Genomic DNA, 21,294 nt, shown 5'->3' on the forward strand with positions numbered 1-21,294 from the left:
CACGCTATTACGCTTTCAGAAACGCGACACGATTCTGGGCTATCAAGGTTTGCATTAGCAGTTTTTTGAGCAGAAAAAAAAATAATTCGCCTAACGGAAAGATTCTTGTAATTCATTTATGGGAATGAAGAGGACGTTGATTCACGTTGATCTATGATTTTGAATGTCTTAGCACAGCTTGTCTGATTTCCAGTCGATTTAGGTTTTCAAATTTAACCTAGCTGAGATAGAAATCCTAATAGAAAAATTTACAGTGTGGTCAGTAAACCAGAAAAACTAGGACATTCGAATCAAAATCGTAAAAATTCTTTATGCATTGTTTTTATCACACATAAAACTATCGAATTCTTAAGTTAATTCATTTCAGCATGATTAATTTTTTTTCTCAGAAGCTTTACATTATAATAGAAACATTCGTTTATGGTTGGGTAAAAAAAAATCAAATGTCTGGATTACAAAATATGTCTATGAAAAAATTAAGAAATTTGATAAAATTTCGTCTTTTAAGTTGAGATATGAATTCGTATGTTGAAATCAGATTTTTTTTTTATTAAATTCGTGTTAACAGTTTATCACCGCTGGTTTATGATTTTAATTTAATGATTAATGGCATTTCGGTGAATTATACATTCTAATAGGAAGAATTTCAAATGAAAGTAATGAAAATTATAGACGGATAGATTAGATTAGGAAGCATGAAAGGTGTTGAAAATGAGCCAAGAGCGTAGAAGTAGGGACGTTGACGGTTACTCAAAGTGCGCGAAACAATAAAGTAATAGCGTCGCCGTGCAAACAACGAACACCCGAAAACAGCTTACACATCGATCGAACCAGCTCTCGCAATAGAAAACTTCATCTGAGCCGGCCGTACATTTCCTTTTGTCCGATCGGGGTACGAAAAACACGTGCTTCGATCCATCCATGTATCATTGTATAGATCAATGCAAAGTCAGCCTATCGACTTTGCTTCTTCTAGACAATAATACGATGTGGGACAAATGGTCTTGTGCGGCAAGAAGTTTTCTCAAATCACGCTCTTGGCTCATTTTCAACACCTTTCATGCTTCCTAATCTAATCTATCCGTCTATAATTTTCATTACTTTCATTTGAAATTCTTCCTATTAGAATGTATAATTCACCGAAATGCCATTAATCATTAAATTAAAATCATAAACCAGCGGTGATAAACTGTTAACACAAAATCAATTGGCAAAGAAAAGGGGGGGAAATATGGGGAAATAAAAATGCAGTTCACTAATTGATGTGCATGGCTTAAGAAGTAGGGACGTTGACGGTTACTCAAAGTGCGCGAAACAATAAAGTAGTAGCGTCGCCGTGCAAACAACGAACACCCGAAAACAGCTTACACATCGATCGAACCAGCTCTCGCAATAGAAAACTTCATCTGAGCCGGCCGTACATTTCCTTTTGTCCGATCGGGGTACGAAAAACACGTGCTTCGATCCATCCATGTATCATTGTATAGATCAATGCAAAGTCAGCCTATCGACTTTGCTTCTTCTAGACAATAATACGATGTGGGACAAATGGTCTTGTGCGGCAAGAAGTTTTCTCAAATCACGCTCTTGGCTCATTTTCAACACCTTTCATGCTTCCTAATCTAATCTATCCGTCTATAATTTTCATTACTTTCATTTGAAATTCTTCCTATTAGAATGTATAATTCACCGAAATGCCATTAATCATTAAATTAAAATCATAAACCAGCGGTGATAAACTGTTAACACAAAATCAATTGGCAAAGAAAAGGGGGGGAAATATGGGGAAATAAAAATGCAGTTCACTAATTGATGTGCATGGCTTAAGAAGTAGGGACGTTGACGGTTACTCAAAGTGCGCGAAACAATAAAGTAGTAGCGTCGCCGTGCAAACAACGAACACCCGAAAACAGCTTACACATCGATCGAACCAGCTCTCGCAATAGAAAACTTCATCTGAGCCGGCCGTACATTTCCTTTTGTCCGATCGGGGTACGAAAAACACGTGCTTCGATCCATCCATGTATCATTGTATAGATCAATGCAAAGTCAGCCTATCGACTTTGCTTCTTCTAGACAATAATACGATGTGGGACAAATGGTCTTGTGCGGCAAGAAGTTTTCTCAAATCACGCTCTTGGCTCATTTTCAACACCTTTCATGCTTCCTAATCTAATCTATCCGTCTATAATTTTCATTACTTTCATTTGAAATTCTTCCTATTAGAATGTATAATTCACCGAAATGCCATTAATCATTAAATTAAAATCATTTTATTAAATTCGTATCTCGAAAACTATGATGAATTTTCCTATTGCTGGACTTATCATACACTGGCCTTAAATTGATGATGTTCAAAATTTGATCAGATTTTTTTTTCAAAAAAACAAAACAAAAACGTGAATCAATACTTGGAAAAATGAGCAGAAATGTAAACAAAATATTTAAAATGTACGGGGACCAATTTCGAAAAGTTTGACCGGAAAATCGAACGAATTTTGAAGAACAAGAAATAATGTTGAAAGATGGCAAAAAGAGTAAGAAAAGTATGATCACGTAGTCGTTACTCACCAGAATAAAAAACACAAAAGATATACATTTGGTAGGACAAACTACTGAAATGTGGGATGTTTTTTTTTTAATAAAAAGAGAATGTTGGATATGTAAGACGCTTGACTTTAAACCAATTGAGATGAAATAGAAGATTTTGCAAGTAATCTGGGGAATTGTTACGAAAACGAATGGAAAACAATTGAAATTCTGTAAAAATAATTCAAAGATTCGTAAAATTTTTATTTTTCGAAATTCTGGTTTTTCACACTTCCTTTATTTCTGATTTGATCACTCCGACTGTCTCACTCTCTGAATTTAAGACATTCTGAAGCTTTAATTTCTAATTTTCTGACTTTCTTTAGAACTTCCTGACAATAGTTTGATTTTTTGGCTTTCTGACTGCATGATTTTTCCAACTTTTGGACCTAACGACCTTCTGACTTTCTTACTCTCAGGTTTTTTTGACTTTATGATTGTCTGGCTTTCTGACGTTCTGAATTTTTAACACTTTTACTTTCTAACTTACTGACTTTCTTTATTTCATGATTTTTCTTACGTTTTCAAATCGAACATTTTTTATTTCTTTCGAAAATTCTGAAATTCAAAAAGTTTTCTGACTTTTTGAATTTCTGACTCCATATATTTTTGACTATCTGAGTTTCTTAATTTGTGGGTATCTGACCTTTTGACTTCCTGATTTTCCGATTTTAAAGTTTTTTTTTCATGACTTCTGTTTTATGACTTTCACACTACCTTTTCTAACTTACTGACTTTCTGATTTTATGATTTTTCTGACGATCTCAATTTCGGACTTTTTTAATTTCTTTCAACAATTCTGACTTACTGAAACTTCAAATTTCTGACTTTCTGAGATTCTAAATATTTGGGTATCTGACTTTCTGACTTCCTGATTTTCGGATTTTTAAACTTTTTTAATTAATGAATTTTGATTTACTTTACATTTACTGACTTTCTGATTTCATGATTTTTCTGACATTTTCAATTTCGGACTTTTTCAATTTCTTTCAGAAATTCTGACTTTCTGACTTTTCTAATTTCTGACTTTCTGAATCTTTGACTTTCTGAATTTCTGGGTACCTAACTTTCAGACTTCCTAATTTTCCGATTTTCAAGCTTTTTTAATTCATGACTTCTGTTTTATGACCTTAACACTATTTTATCTTACTAACCGACTTTCTGATTTCATGCTTTTTATGACGTTCTCAATTTTGGACTTTTTTAATTTCTTCCGGAAATTCTGACTTGCTGACTTTTTTAAATTTCTGACTTTCTGAATCTTTGACTTTCTAAGTTTCTAAATTTTTGGGTATCTGACTTTCTGACTTCCTGATTTTCCGATTTGCAAACTTTTATAACTCATGACTTCTGTTTTATGACTTTCACACTTCTTTTTCCTACTTACTGACTTTTTGATTTCATGATTTTTGTAACGTTCTCAATTCGAACTTTTTACATTTCTTTCGAAAATTCATTCTTTCTGACTTTTTGAATTTCTGACTTTCTGTATTTTTGACTTTCTGAGTTTCTCAATGTTAGGGTATCTGACTTTCTGGCTTGGAGACTTCCTGATTTTTCGATCTGGAAGCTTTTTTGATTCATGACTTCTGTTTTAAGACTTTCACACCACTTTTTCTCTCTTACTGACTTTCTGATTTCATGATTTATTTTTTATTTTTGACGTTCTTTGATTCGGACTTTTTTAATTTCTTTCAAAAATTTTGGGGTATCTGATTTTCTGAATTCCTGATTTTCCGATTTTCTGAATTCCTGATTTTCCGATTTTCAAGCTTTTTTAATTCATGACTTCTGTTTTATGACTTTCGAACTACATTTTTCTAGCTTACTGAGTTTTTGATTTTATGATTTTTCTGACGTTTTCAATTTCGGATTTTTTTATTTCTTTCAAAAATTCTGACTTTCTGATTTTTGACTTTCTAAGTTTCTGAGTTTGTAAGCATCTGACTTTCTGCTTTTCCGATTTTCAAGCTTTTTTCATTTATAACTTTTTTTTTATGACTTTCACACTACTTTTTCTAACCTACTGACTTGCTAATTTCATGATTTTTCTGACGTTCTCAAATTCGGACATTTTTATTTTCTTTCGAAAATTCTGTCTTCTTATCTTTCGAATTTCTGACTTTCTGAATTTTCGATTTTCTGATTTTCGAAATTTTTGACATTCTGACTTCCTGATTTTTTGATTTTCAAACTTTTTTTTAATTCATGACTTCTGTTTTTTTTTACTTTCACACTACATTTTCCAACTTATTGACATTCTGATTCCATGATTTTTTTTTTATTTTTGACGTTCTCAAATTCGAACATTTTTAATTTCTGACTTTCTGAATTTTTGATTTTCTGAGTTTCTAAATTTGTGAGTATCTGACTTTCTGGCTTCCTTAATTTCCGATTTTCAAACTTTTTTAATTTATGACTTTCTCTCACTACTTTTTCTACTGACTACCTGATTTCACGATTTTTTTTGACGTTTTCTTTTTCGGTCTTTTTAATTTCTTTCGAAAATTCAGACTTTCTGACTTTTCAAATTTCTGACTTTCTGAATCTTTGACTTTCTGAGTTTTAAACTTTTTGGGTATCTGACTTTCTGACTTTCTGATTTTCAGATTTTCAAGCATTTTTTTTTAGTAACTACTGTTTTATGACTTTCACACTACTTTTTCTAACTTACTGACTTTCTAATTTCCATTCGTTTTTGGCAACATTCGATTTTGGCAACATTCGATCTTGGCACATGTGTTAAAATCGAACGGGTTTTTTGTAATGACATTTTCTTAAAGTTATAGCATGATCAATATTATTTAGAAAAAAACCATAAATACGTTTTTACGTTCTCAAATAGTGACGAAATACAACAACAAAAACATAAAAATAGTTAAGTACTTAAAAATATCAAAAAAGATTAAATGTTCATATAAACAAAAAATAAATACGAAAAAAACATTAAAAATGACAAAAGAATGATGATGAAGGACAAAAATAGCAAATATGACAAACAAAAACGAATATGATAAACAAAACAAGAAAAGTGCAACATGCATCAAAACATGATAAAAAAATAAAAAATGATTAAAAATAGGAAAAAAGTGACTAAAATTTACGTTAATGATGTTAATAACAGGTTTTTTTGTAGTAATAAGTGAAAAATTTGTTAAGAAAAAAAACCGATCGATTTTGGCACCAGAAAATGTTCGGGCGTCTTGCCAAAATCAAACGGGGTCTGTATTTGTTTTTTTTTTAGAATTTCGAATTTTATTACTTACTGGTTTTCTCAATTTCTGTCCTCCTGTTTCTGACATTTTATCTCTTTAAATTTTTTATTTTGTTTCGAAATTTCTGACTTTCTGATTTTTCGAATTTGTTAATTTTTTCTGTCTTCCTGATTTTTAGATTTGCTAATTTTTTCAATTCACTTTTTTGTTCTTAATTTTTGATTTTTTTTTTACTTATTGGTTTTCTGAATTTTTATCCTTTAGTTTCAGAATTTTTGACGTTTCAATTCTATGACTTATTACATTCTTAACTTACACATTTAAACTTTCTGACTTCGTGATTATCTGACTTTTTGACTTTTCGATTTTTTACTGATTTTCTTACATTTGTTATTTTTCGTTTTCTGACTTTCTGATTTGCTAAGTTTTTGAAGAAATGACTTTCTGACCTTCAAATTTTTTACTATATGTTTTCTGACTCTTTGAATTCATGATTTTCTAACATTTTGACTTCTTAACTTACTATTTTTCTGAATCAAATTATTGACTGCCTGCCAAAACCTCGAGGAACTTATGTGTTGATAATCAAGAATTTATTTGGTTCATTCAAGAATACACAGAAGGTCGCAATAGACATTAAATTTTGGAGTGCTCCTGTTATACATAAATTTTGCCCTTTTATTTGTAACCATGTTCTTTATTAAATAAATAAAAATGTTAATAATCACAGACACAGATCATAGAAGTATGAGCGTCGGAATTACGATTGAAAATTTTAGAATCACACGAAATTTGAAAAGCAAATTTCATTCTAAGAGTAATTTCAAATTTGGATTCAGATTTAAAATTTTAAGTTTGAATTTAGACATACATTTGCCAAGGTCAGACTTATAATTCAGACTCAGATTTAAGATTAATATTCCAAATCCAGAATTCATCATCCAGAACTCAAGCTCTTAAAACGAGGTTGCAAAAAAAATAATATAAAAAAATTAAAATTATCCTATAGGAAACCTTTTTCCTTATTCCTTATTATTTCCAGACGAAAATCTAAATAAAAATTTAGAATGTTTTTGAAGAATAAGATTCGAGTGAAGTATTTTTTTTCCTTATTCTGACGATAATTCGTGACCTTCTCATATCCGGTGTCTGTAAAGCTTGTTGTTTATACGTTCAACACAGAAAACTGAAAACCAAACCAAAGCAAATCATTGGCTTTAGAAAGCCATTTAATTTCTGTTTCAATCAAAAGTGCAAAAGTTACTCCCCTGCCGCCGGGAGAAGATCTATGTGGATATACCAAAACAAGCTGCTTCGGCTTCAAACGAATATGGGGCCAGAACTTTTAAGATTGAATTTTCCCAACCATTTCACAGCACTGCTCCGGATGTTTTCCTTTCGCTTCCGGAAAGTCGGTGAAAATTAGCAAACCACCTCACTTTCCGGCTCTCGGTTCTTCATACTTCAAATCCGTATAGCATCTCGACTCGGATAAATTCCGTGTTTGTTTTTGACCCCGATAGCTTTGGCGGAAATTCTATGTTGGCTTATCTCTTTTTTTTTATTCTCCTCTGGCTTTTAATTTTGATCCAAGTTCTCATGATTTTGTTTTTCATACATTCAAACGAAGAATCACGCCAGATAAAATTATCTTTTGAAGAAACTCTTCCGAGCGAGGCTTCGTTTTCATTTTTTGGATGAAAAATCTTCAGCTAAGGACAGATCTAGTAAAATCCCAACAGTGCACACAAAATCTCAATTTCATTCGGAATTCACTTGCTCAAACCGAGAAACCATTAAACCTCGTTAATGTCTTGTTTTTTAAACGTAATTTCAAAAATGTTATATGGCTCGCTTAGGTGTGTATAGAATACACCTAAGCCACTCTAGGCTGACTGTGAAGGGGATCTGCGATTGCTTCGCCTCCTCTATATAGTCAGTCAGTGAGCCTAGCAAAAGTTTACCCGATCAGTTTTGAGCTTTCTACACAAATTGCCCTCCGCTTACATTCTTCACCACCTTTTCACTTCCTCTACGAAGCGCACTCGCTTCATCTATCCAGCTATATTCTTCCTAATGACTTAAACATTTCTACCTTAGAAGTTCATCTCGCCGCAATGCCATTAAAATAATATAATCAACAATTATATCGGCGATAAAAATCTTAATCAAATGTTATAATCCACTCTAAGTTTTAAAGTCATCATTGTTCCAGTCATCAATTTATGAATGCCATCTTCCGGTTATGAGACTGCGGAAAAGAGTGAGATTTCCGAAAGCAGCAGCGAGCAAAAATAAATAAACGTATGCAAATTTAATGAGACATCTGAGCACATTGCTGCAGCAAAATTACATATGAGGAGGGGATGATGTTTTTGTCGTCATCATCAAAGCTCCTTCTCGGTCGGTAACAACAACCGAATTGCTATTATTGGATTGTGAGTTTTCCGCCTTTTTTCTCCGGTTCCATGGAAGCGAGACACTTGTTTTGATTTATTTTTCCTTGTTATGGTTTGTGTTTTTTTCCGGTAGCCTTTAGTATAAAGCTCATCTAAACATTAGGGAAAGACGTCAATCATAATTGGAAACATTGGTGTTTGCTTATCCTTTTTGGATTGGTTGACCATTTTTGGCTTTTTGCAGAAATTCAAATCTGATCCGGCGTTGGAGAAAATGATGAGGGGTGGTCAAGGGGTCCAAAAATATTTTTCCAGTTGTGTCTGTCAAGCAATTAACCCTTACAGACCCAAATCACTCTACACCTCTTATTAATCCATGTTCCCAAACATCCACGTTAGGTTGGTGCAAAAATAGGCCTATGAATCAAACGCTTGGGGGCTGACATCATTCTTTGGCCTGCTAGAGGGCTCCATGCCAAATTTCAGATCATTTGGTGAACTCTAAGGGGTCGGTCAACAACACCCAGAGTTTGTATGGAAATTTTACGTAATTTGTTCTAGCTAAACTGCAAAATCCACTTTTTTGACTATAACTTTGATGTGCACATCGTTAACCTTCCTTTCTACAACTGTTGCCTCGAAACCCAGTAAGTCTGATAACTCTGATGATCTCGTTTACCTATATTTCGTTACACCATTTTGCCTGATCGGCGACGAAGGAAGCTCGTGATACATTTCTAGGGGCCTGAAGAGTGTCCATGTCTATGAGACGGCATCGATGTTCATAGCTTGGCAAGTGAAACAGGTCTTGCCAAGGCAGGTGTCTAAGGGCGAATCGCAAGAAGCGCCGCTTTATAGCTTCGATTCGTTCGACTCCACACTGGTAGTAGGGATACCAAACAACTGAGGCATACTCAAGGATAGAACGAGCAATACGGCTATACAAGTTTTTCAGGCAGTACACATCCTTGAAGTCCTTCGACACCCGAAATGAGAATCCAAGACTTCTCGAGGCTTTGTGGACAACGTAGATTGTGTGTGCCCTGAATCCACGCTCCCGGTCTAGAATTACGCCCAGATCATTGATGTGTTTGGCTCATCTCCGAGGAAGTACTTAGCGGAAAAAGGCTACCGCCTTCTTGAAATCTCGATGACTGCACATTTACTGCCATTCAAAGGCAGGTAGTTTATGTCACACCAGTAGTGTGCGAAAAGGTTAAATCGACCTGGTCGTTGATGTTGTAAAACCGTTTTTGGTCGTCAGCGTAGCATAGCTTTGGGCCGTCGAGGAGTGAGAGCGCATCGTTGAAGTAGATTAAGAAGATAATCGGCCCTAAATGGCTTCCCTGGGGCACACCAGAAGAAGCAGAGAATTGTCTGGAGAAAGTGTCCCCCGTGAGAACTGTTTATTTACACCCACAGAAGCCCAGGCGTTCGAGCTTTCCAATGGCAATATCGTGGTTGACTTTGTCGAATGCCGCAGACAAATCGGTGTAAATAGCGTTGGTGTGAGACTTCGGAGCAAAACTTTCATGCACTTAAGAAGTAAACGTCAGAACGTTAGTTGTCGTGGAGCGCTTGGGCATGAATCCGTGTTAATCGTCGGAAAAAATTATTCTTACAGGACAAGAAAATCCGATTCAAGACCACCAATTCGAATAGTTTTACTACTGCGCATAATGCCGAGATTCCCCGGTAGTTATTGACATCTCTTGCACAGTGAGGGAAAGGTAGCTCTGTCAAGCGAAGCTTGGAAAATAAGCCAACCAGGAATCAGCAAAAGAGGCGTTAAACGTTTAATTAAAGTAGCAGGTATTCCGTCCGGACCCGTAGAGAAAGAATTATTGAGCTTAGCTGCTGCTTTAGAGATGACTGCATCCTCAACTACAATGTTGTTTATAGAGAAGCCCAGTGGCGCAATATTCCGGACAGCTTATCCAAATGTTCAGGATATTTCGAAGCTGTATTAACTATAGATAGATGAGAATTTTTGGGCAAAGAGATCACAGACTCTACGGCCAGAGTTCGGCGTTTTGTCATCCAGAAACATTTTGGTTGGCAGACCAGATTCATTTCGCTGACTTTTAACATGGTTCCAAAACGTTTTCGGTCTGGACTTGAGATCACGTTGAACTCGAGCTGGAGAGTTTTGGTGACAACGTTTGCTGGATTTTTTGTGAGCAGAATTTAGTCTATGATAAATTTCTTTAGTGTAGGGGGGGATCTTGACTTGTTATAATCTCTAAGGGCACGTCTCTTTGCCGACTTAAGTCGTAGTGATCCAAGGAGTCCGTATGGTATATTCTCTTATGTTTTTGGTACGTGACGATCGATAACTCAAAATGTGCTAGAAGGTTTCAGCCGCAGCGTTGGGATCAGATAGGTCGTGCTCAGAATCCCAGTCGATGGAAACCAGGGTACGAGAAATCTCGTCAAAGCCAGTGTTCTCGAAGTCAAGATAGAAGGGTGCTTATTTTGCGACAGGAGCAAGTCTAGTGACATCGAGCGAGACCAATAAAGCAGGATGATCGTGTACCGCTTTAACGTACGGGGCATGGGCCAAGACAACGGACGATACACGAGTCCCATCGCTGGCAAAGCAGAGACCCAACATACGACCGTATTCGTTTGTCACGCAGTTAATCTGCCGCAAACTGCCGACTCAGGGAGTCTAGTATGACGTTCGAGAGAGTCGAAAAAGTTGAGCGTACTGGATCCGGGTAAAGAACCCATGGTTGGAGCACCACTTTAAACCGGGCTAATTGAATCACAAGAATGCCATCTTCGGGTGCACAGAAAGAGCTAACTTTGGAAAAGCAGCGCTAAAAAAACTTAGCTAGGACAACATCTCTCGTGTGATCAGGAGGGAAATACAGTACGCAGGCATAAAGTTGACGGTCACCAAGTTCCAGATCGCTCCAGGATCTGTCGTCGATGAGTAACGCTGGGAGATCCGACGCAACGGCAATCAACTCTCCGCACAGGTATTCTTTTTGCTATTACGTGGACTGCGATCGCAACGAAACACTAAATAGTCAGGGACAAATATCTGACTACGAAAGAGTACGGTCGTTCAGCCATGTTTCCGGGAAGGCGACGACGTCGTAACCGCATCATGAGCTTGTTCATACCTCCGAAGTTCTGGTAGTACAAGGTTATAGAGTAAAAAGTTTCCGTGGCAGAGCTAGATCCCCAAACACGGGAAAGAGAGTACCATCAGGCGGAGGAAACCGGTTGGGAGTGCTATACTTGCCTGAGTTCAGAGGCTAGAGAACCCCGTTTACTGACCGTGATATGGGTTACAGGAAGATACCCCGTACAAGAGGTGGTGTCGGCTGGAGAGGAATGCTTCGTGATAGCGAAGGTCAACACGGGATCTTCGTCCTCCCCCCCCCCCACCCTCTCTGGACAGGTTCGGCGTCATGATGGATAAAATCGATGAAGGTCCCACCGGCAGGAGCCCCGTTGTCATAGGCGGAGACTTCAACGCGTGAGCCGTAGAATGGGGTAGTCGCATTACAAACCCCAGGGGACAGCTTCTGGAAGCCCTAACAAGGTTGAACGTAGACCTGGAGAATATAGGCGATATAAGGACCTACCACAGGATTGGGAGCGAGTCCATCATCGACGTCACCTTCAGTAGTCCGGGCTGGACGAGCGACTGGAGGGTAAGCTATGCTTTCACCGGTAGCGATCACTTTGCGATTTGTTATCGTGTGGGCACAAGTACGCAGGAAGGCAGAAGAAGTATCACAACAGGACTTTGGAAGACAACGCAATTCGACCGGAACGTCTTTGTCGAAGTATTGTATTGGGAGCGGAACTTGGAAAACCTGACGAGGGTACTCGCACGTGCATGACGAGGAGGGCCAATCGGAAAGACACTCGACAACCCGTCTACTAGTGAACGACGATAATCGTGGATCTGCGTACTAGCTGCCTACGGGCTATATGGCATATGCAGAGAGCGAGGTCCCCGTCAGCAAAAGCGGAGCGAAGAGTGCGCTACGGATGTGCGAGGACCGCCCTCTGCAAGGCAATCAAGGTGAGCCAAAAGTCACGTTTCAGGCAACTCTGCGAGGACGCCATCGACAACCCCTGTGCCACAGGAAACGTGTCCAAAAAAACTGCACGAAATCGTCAACGAGCTATTCCCACAGCACGAGGAAGTTTCATGGCCGAGGATCCCATATGACTAGGACACGCGTGAAGAGGAGCAGATTTCGCTGGAGGAGCCACGGGACATTGCTAAGTTCCTTCAGCTGAACAAAGCTCCGGGTTCGGATCGCATGCCTAAAGTTGCAGTGAAGGCCGCGCTCATGAAACATCTCGAAATGTTCCGGTCATCACTGCAACAATACGTAGATAAGAGGGTCTTCCCAGACGTGTGGAAGGAAGATATCTTCTGCTACAAGCCCGGGTACATGCCCGACAGGGGGAAACATCTCAGCCCTCGATGTCCAGCTGGCAGCACCAGTGAGACTGCTCAAAATGCGACCGGTGGACCCATCGCTTGATCCCTAACGTCGGATTTTTAATGAATCGGAGACATGGAGAGGTGGATTTCTGCATGACACAGTTCTTGACTGGTCACGGATGCTTCATGCAGTACCACCATGCATCGGTTTGGACACGTGGCCTCGCCATTCTGCCCAAACTGCGTTGACACAGTTGAGACCATGCTTCCGAAAATCAATCATTTTCACTGAGCCATGCTTGACTACATTCAGAGCCAAAAAATCAAAGCAGTCAAATTTTCCTTCTTCAACAAAATCATACAAACAATCATGCATGACAACGACGCTTCTGTATTTGAAACACTTTTGCGATACATGATGAGGTAAAAAAGGACGCAGACTATCAGCAACGAACGTCTCGATGCTGATTTCCTTCCCCTAACGACTTTCAACCTTTAGGATCATAACTGATATGTATCAGTTCTGAGCGATCTATGTAGGCTATCAGATGATTTTTTATTTTTCGTTTTGCCTAGAAGGACAAAATCATGACTAGGTAATCGCAATGAACTGTCCAGTATGTGCTACAGCTTTTTTGAACATGTGGTCCTGGTATTTATTCAGATTTTTCCTTTTGAAACATTAATGATCGTCTATCAATAACGAGCATTATCAACAATGATGCGAGGATAGACGTTCGGGAATGATTGAGGGAGCTATGTTCAAAATGTATCACCAAGTTTGTCGATCACCGTCGATTAGAAACGTGACGAATAGCAACGGTAGCCTCCGGTGGGGCATGGTATATCTTCTTGTATCAAGTTAGTGTTGATTTTCGACATATATTCAATGGGTACTTTTACCACGTGCGTATCACAGCACTCGGAGGTAGCATCATTCTAGCTAGAAACCATTCCTGATTGCTTTTCTTGAGCGATTTTCCGACCACTGGTTGAGACACCAGAGCACGTATAGATCATCTGTCTGAGGTTCGAAGGGGTACACATTAACATGCTTGCCGCCTCCGGACTCCGGACCAGACACGATATCCGACAACATCGTGTGGAGGATGTGTGAGGATGCCAATACTTGGCGCGTGGTCAGCGATAGATTCATTCGGATCATGACGGTCCTGCAAAGGAGTTGGATCTCCGTCGGGGAGCATCTGAGTAGTTTGCGTCCGAACCTGGCAGTAAAGCATACAAAGATAAGACTATACCTTTTGCATATGCTGAGCTGCCTGGTACGTCGCACGTGTTTTTGTAGGATATATCCACCGTTACTGTCGCGGAGTATCCGAGTCGAACGCGCCGTCTGCGACGGAAGCTGCGGGGATAAGACATGCCCTTCTACGCAGTCGAACTGGTAGGGAGAAGATTATTCACGTCGCAGAATACTCTCGGGTAGAGTGGTCCCATGTCTCCGTCGGATGAGCCACTCGAGTCAGGTTGGCTGACATCACAGTCGGGACTCAGGCGCGAGTCTAGGATAAGCTGCTCTCGATTCGGCACATGGCAGGTAAAAAGCCAACCCCAAAGTTGCCAGCCAATAGAAGGAGGAAGACTGGACTACGGTCGGAGTAGAATGCCCCTTCGGCGGAGGCATTCGAGTAGTGTGCGTCCGATCCTAGCAGTAAAGCATACAAAGATAAGACTCTACCTTCTACGTATACCGAGCTGATAGGTACGTCGTGAAAGTAGGATTTACCACCTGGGTGACTAACTAACTAATGAAAAAAGGCTGGAGAACCCTTGCGCCACAGACAAACTCAGGGTCGGGGAGCTGGCAAGGTACAGCGCCACTGAGTCGAAAAGCAAAGAGGTCTCCGTTAGACCTGATATGTTGCGTAACTGTGCTGAAGGCCTGGTACATGTTACTTCATTTTCGAGGTCCGGAAAAGAGCTTGCCGAAGAACTAGTGAACTTAACACGTTGATAGGCTCGCAGTGCACTGGAAAAGGAGAGTCCATCACGAAGAGGAAGGCCAACAAGAAATGGATACTTGCCTGAAGTTGCAGGCTGGAGAATCCCGTCGCCAAAATCGAACTCAGGGCCGGGACGCCTGGTGACGCATGTGAAAATCAGCGCTACTCAGTCGATGGGCTCAGGGGTCTCCGAAATGCCTTGGTCGTTGCGTTCCGGTGAAGAAACCCATGAAGAAGCTGTAGTACGATCATACTCATAGGCAGGCATCAGGTGATGCATGTCAGAGCAAGTCATGTCTGAGCAGCTGGAAACTAAAATTTCGTCACATAATGGGAAAGTTCTAAAAGGTTTGTGCTTCCCTGAGGATGCAGGCTGGAGAACCTCATCGCAACAATCGAACTCAGAGCCAGGACTACTGATGATGCTGGCCGGAATCAACGCGACTGAGTCGAAGTGTTTAGAGGTCTTCAAAATGCCCAATTCGTTGCGAAAACCATTATCAGTGCGAGGAAAAGCAGTTGTAGGGTTGTCGTCTTGTCGAATCTAGATTGGATCCATCACTAACAGAAGCTGGAGTTAGAATCCCGGAGTACCGGTTCCCACATTAGGAGTAAATCGACCGGGTGCAGCTGTCGCATCAGGAAAGATTGCCTGAACAATTGCTCTTAATCCGACGACCTTCCAATGACCATAAGAGCTTATTTTCCGGTGCTCAAAAATTATGAAAATTATGAAGATCTTCACGAACTAAATGCACCTTAAGTTTGTAGATATTTGGAATGAAAAAGATTTTTGGTGCTCTAAAACCTATCATCTTATGTAGTTTTATATGACGACCGTCAGACGGCTCCTCGCCTGAAGTGTTGTTTCTCGACCAAATGTTATTGAACGACTTTTGAAATCTGATAAATTTGAATAAAATTTGTTTAACCTTGCTGAGTTAGAAAAAACTTTTGGAGATTGATATGAGGAAAAAATTTTCCCGTAACGGTATAGTTTGAAAAATATTTTTCTGTATTATTTTGACCAAGTTTTATTTTTCCCTGTTAAAATTCATCTACCCAAAATCCTTTTCGTTCCCCGATCTGTCGCAATTTGCTTACCGGAAAATTATGTTTCCCCAGCATTGTCCCACTTGCACGGAAAAGCCGCCCCAATTTTCACATACATAAACCAACCACACTGGGAAGGGGTGGCGGTGGGTGTCACAATAATTTATAGCACACTGTCACCTTTCATAGCATTAGCCTTTCATAACCCTTATTTTGTTTGGGTCGACAGCGAGTCACCGAGGGTGGGAGTTTGGGGTGGATACGGAAAAAGGTGATTATTTTCTTTTCCCGAATTACCAGCACCATGTTGCTGGTTGCGCTTCTTCTCCGATTTTGGAACCGGGGCTTTTTGCGTTCTCTTCCCTTAGTCGGGGTTGCCATCATTCATTCCGTAAAATTACTTGGGATTCAGCTCGTTATCGGGTCGTTTTGGGAGAAGGTGATGGCATAAAATGTTAGTGAGAATACGCCGTTCGTTCGTGACTGTCGGCGGCCGGAAAATTGATAAAATGAATGCTTTGGATTTTGATTATTTTCATTTCCCGGGAAAATTTTCGACGAAACCTTACGTGCGCGGATCTCCGGAATGTTATTTCCGATTTGTGAAATGCAGCCGCGTAGCACCTGTTGATGTGGGGGCGTTGATGGCTGGATGAGCAACTCCCGCCCTGATTTTGGGTCGATCGTATTAATAGCGATAGCCTTTTCCGGGAAAATCCTCCTTTTGAGTCTTCTGCGTTAAATGGGGAAAGCCAATTATTTATTCAAAAATTCAATCAGCCAATAATTTCCCAATAAGTTACCCTTTTCTAATGGACACATATTACATCGGGCCATAAACTATTCGAATCAGTACGTGCGATCAGGGAAATTTTCCCATTCCAAATGTATGTGCTAGTATTATAGCAAATAAATTCTCACTAACAGCTCAGTGCCGATGATTTCGGGGAAAACTTAGGTGGAAGGTTCGAGAGCATTCCGACGACCTGAGGGAAGAAAACTCTGCCGTGCGATTTTATCAAATTGATTTCCGGCGAATCGGACTTGGCGCGCTATACGGTTCAGTTGAAGAATTTGCGTCCTGTCTGACATCAGACTTCGGTCACCAGACCAGGGGCTTCTCGAGCTCCGTCAGTTTTCATCGGAGTATCATCGTCGTAAAAGGAAACCGCGTGTCGGAAAACTTTCGCCAAAGTGGCGCACCGGAGACCTTTCAAGTCGACCGATACCTCGCTGGATCCGGGGATTGATATGTCGATGTTGACACTGCCTCTGGTGAGCAATTTACCTTTCTGGATCATTTTATCCGCTCAATGTGCATCGCTTTATTGCTTTTTAGCTGCGAAAAGAGTTTGGTTTTAATTGGTTTTCTTGTTTTGCTTTTCTTTTTAGGTAAGTTTCATCTGTACTTAATATGCTGGTAGTCGTACCTCTTCAATCTTCAAAAGTCTAAAGAAGCAGTAAGTAAATAAATAAAATCGACATTTAAAAACTACAGGTACTAAAAATTAATGACAATGAATGACTGTAGGCTGAAAACTGATATAGTCATGAGGAGCCAAATATCTTGTTTTTTCACTTAAGGGAAACAAAACTTCATTCATAAGCAAAATTCTGCGTTATTTGAAAAGCAGACACAAGGAAATATCGAAAGTTTTCTAGAGTGCCCGGGTTTTGAAAAAAAATACAGTGTACAACCTTGAGCAAAATTTGTTTTCAATGTTCTCTTTATTTGGGAGCTATCTCTACAGCACTTGAATACTTGTCACCAAATGGCACATATCAACATTCCTCACATATTTTGCTGACAATATCATTAGATTTCATCCAAAAAATCAAAAGTTTGACAAAAACACCCAGACATGACAAAAATGACAACAATGATAAAAATGAAAAAAAAAAAATAGACAAAATGCACAAAAATGTCAAAAATGATAAAACTGACAAAAATGGCAACAATGACAAAAACAACAAAAATTACAGGAAATGACAAAAATTTCAAAAATGACAAAAGTGACAAAAATTACCGAAATGTCAAAAATGACGAAAATGACAAGAATGGCAAAAATCACAAAACTGACAAAAAATGAGAAATAATGACAAACATGACAAAATTCATATCAAAATTAAATCAATAACAATAATGACAAAAATGGCGAAAATGATGAAAAATGAAAAAAATCACGAAAATGACGAAATTTATATCAATGACAAAAATGACAAAAGTAAAAAAATCTCAAAAATGGCAAAAATTACAAAAATGACAAGAATTAAAAATTACAAAAATGACAAAAATGACATAAACAACAAAAATGATAAAAATGACAAAAATTAAAAATTACAAAAATGACAAAAATGACAAAAATGACAAAAATGACAAAAATGACAAAAATAACAAAAATGACAAAAATGACAAAAATGACAAAAATGACAAAAATGACAAAAATGACAAAAATGACCAAAATGACAAAAATGACAAAAATGACAAAAATGACAAAAATGACAAAAATGACAAAAATGACAAAAATAACAAAAATAACAAAAATGACAAAAATGATAAGAATGACAAAAATGATAAAAATGACAAAAATGACAAAAATGACAAAAATGACAAAAATCACAAAAATGACAAAAATGACCAAAATGACAAAAATAGAAAATTACAAAAATGACCAAAATGATAAAAATGACAAAAATGAAAAAAATTACAAAAGTAAAAAAAACGACAAAAATAACAATGAATGACGAAAAATGACAAAATTATCAAAAATAACAAAAGTGTAAAAAAACGACAAAATGGCAAAAATGCCAAAAATGACAAAAATGACTAAAATGACAAAAATGACAAAAATGACAAAATTGACAAAAATGTCTGAAATGATAAAATTGACAAAAATGACAAAAATGACAAAATTGACAAAAATGACAAAAATAACAAAAAATGACAAAACTGACAAAAATAACAAAAAATGACAAAATGAAAAAAGACAAAAATGACAAAAATGACAAAAATGACAAAAATGACAAAAATGACAAAAATGACAAAAATGACAAAAATGACAAAAATGACAACAATGACAAAAATGACAAAAATGACAAAAATGACAAAAATGACAAAACTGACAAAAATGACAAAAATGACAAAAATGGCAAAAATGACAAAAATGACAAAAATGACAAAAATGACAGAAATGACAAAAATGACAAAAATGACAAAAATGACAAAAATGACAAAAATGACAAAAATGACAAAAATACAACAATGACAAAAATGATAAAAATGACAAAAGTGACAAAAATGACAAAAATGACAAAAATGACAAAAATGACAAAAATGACAAAAATGACAAAAATGACAAAAATGACAAAAATGACAAAAATGACAAAAATGACAAAAATGACAAAAATGACAAAAATGACAAAAATGACAAAAATGACAAAAATGACAAAAATGACAAAAATGACAAAAATGACAAAAATGACAAAAATGACAAAAATGACAAAAATGACAAAAATGACAAAAATGACAAAAATGACAAAAATGACAAAAATGACAAAAATGACAAAAATGACAAAAATGACAAAAATGACAAAAATAACAAAAATGACAAAAATGACAAAAATACAACAATGACAAAAATGATAAAAATGACAAAAGTGACAAAAATAACAAAATGACAAAAATGACAAAAATGACAAAAATGACAAAAATGACAAAAATGACAAAAATGACAAAAATGACAAAAGTGACAAAAGTGACAAAAATGACAAAAATGACAAAAATGACAAAAATGACAAAAATGACAAAAATGATAAAAATGACAAAAATGACAAAAATAACAAAAATGACAAAAATGACAAAAATACAACAATGACAAAAATGATAAAAATGACAAAAGTGACAAAAATAACAAAATGACAAAAATGACAAAAATGACAAAAATGACAAAAATGACAAAAATGACAAAAATGACAAAAATGACAAAAGTGACAAAAATGACAGAAATGCCAAAAATGACAAAAATGACAAAAATGACAAAAATACAACAATGACAAAAGTGACAAAAATGACAAAAATGACAAAAATGACAAAAATGACAAAAATGACAAAAATGACAAAAATGACAAAAATGACAAAAATGACAAAAATGACAAAAATGACAAAAATGACAAAAATGACAAAAATGACAAAAATGACAAAAATGACAAAAATGACAAAAATGACAAAAATGACAAAAATGACAAAAATGACAAAAATGACAAAAATGACAAAAATGACAAAAATGACAAAAATGACAAAAATGACAAAAATGACAAAAATGACAAAAATGACAAAAATGACAAAAATGACAAAAATGACAAAAATGACAAAAATGACAAAAATGACAAAAATGACAAAAATGACAAAAATGACAAAAATGACAAAAATGACAAAAATGACAAAAATGACAAAAATGACAAAAATGACAAAAATGACAAAAATGACAAAAATGACAAAAATGACAAAAATGACAAAAATGACAAAAATGACAAAAATGACAAAAATGACAAAAATGACAAAAATGACAAAAATGACAAAAATGACAAAAATGACAAAAATGACAAAAATGACAAAAATGACAAAAATGACAAAAATGACAAAAATGACAAAAATGACAAAAATGACAAAAATGACAAAAATGACAAAAATGACAAAAATGACAAAAATGACAAAAATGACAAAAATGACAAAAATGACAAAAATGACAAAAATGACAAAAATGACAAAAATGACAAAAATGACAAAAATGACAAAAATGACAAAAATGACAAAAATGACAAAAATGACAAAAATGACAAAAATGACAAAAATGACAAAAATGACAAAAATGACAAAAATGACAAAAATGACAAAAATGACAAAAATGACAAAAATGACAAAAATGACAAAAATGACAAAAATGACAAAAATGACAAAAATGACAAAAATGACAAAAATGACAAAAATGACAAAAATGACAAAAATGACAAAAATGACAAAAATGACAAAAATGACAAAAGTGACAAAAGTGACAAAAATGACAAAAATGACAAAAATGACAAAAATGACAAAAATGATAAAAATGACAAAAATGACAAAAATAACAAAAATGACAAAAATACAACAATGACAAAAATGATAAAAATGACAAAAGTGACAAAAATAACAAAATGACAAAAATGACAAAAATGACAAAAATGACAAAAATGACAAAAATGACAAAAATGACAAAAATGACAAAAATGACAAAAATGACAAAAATGACAAAAATGACAAAAATGACAAAAATGACAAAAATGACAAAAATGACAGAAATGACAAAAATGACAAAAATGACAAAAATGACAAAAATGACAAAAATGACAAAAATGACAAAAATGACAAAAATACAACAATGACAAAAATGACAAAAATGACAAAAATGACAAAAATGACAAAAATGACAAAAATGACAAAAATGACAAAAATGACAAAAATGACAAAAATGACAAAAATGACAAAAATGACAAAAATGACAAAAATGACAAAAATGACAAAAATGACAAAAATGACAAAAAATGACAAAAATGACAAAAATGACAAAAATGACAAAAATGACAAAAATGACAAAAATGACAAAAATGACAAAAATGACAAA

At 36.3% G+C, this 21,294-nt stretch overlaps 1 protein-coding gene across 4 annotated transcripts in view; it reads left to right on the top strand.

The window, feature by feature from the left end:
* The window catches only part of LOC129757556 (cAMP-dependent protein kinase type I regulatory subunit), a 196,907-nt gene that overhangs the window by 88,091 nt on the left and 87,522 nt on the right, over positions 1-21,294 (top strand). For 2 of the 4 annotated variants that reach the window (XM_055754829.1, XM_055754827.1), the window contains exon 2: positions 16,565-16,912. The exons of 1 other annotated variant lie outside the window; for it this stretch is intronic. In XM_055754829.1, coding sequence (XP_055610804.1) covers positions 16,889-16,912 — 24 coding nt within the window. In that variant the 5' untranslated portion in view covers positions 16,565-16,888. Of the gene's footprint in view, positions 1-16,553; positions 16,913-21,294 lie in introns of those variants that run through there. One more of the 4 variants, XM_055754830.1, reaches the window with a different exon arrangement.

This window comes from Uranotaenia lowii, chromosome 3 (genome assembly GCF_029784155.1).
Source record: "Uranotaenia lowii strain MFRU-FL chromosome 3, ASM2978415v1, whole genome shotgun sequence".
Taxonomy (NCBI): domain Eukaryota; kingdom Metazoa; phylum Arthropoda; class Insecta; order Diptera; family Culicidae; genus Uranotaenia; species Uranotaenia lowii.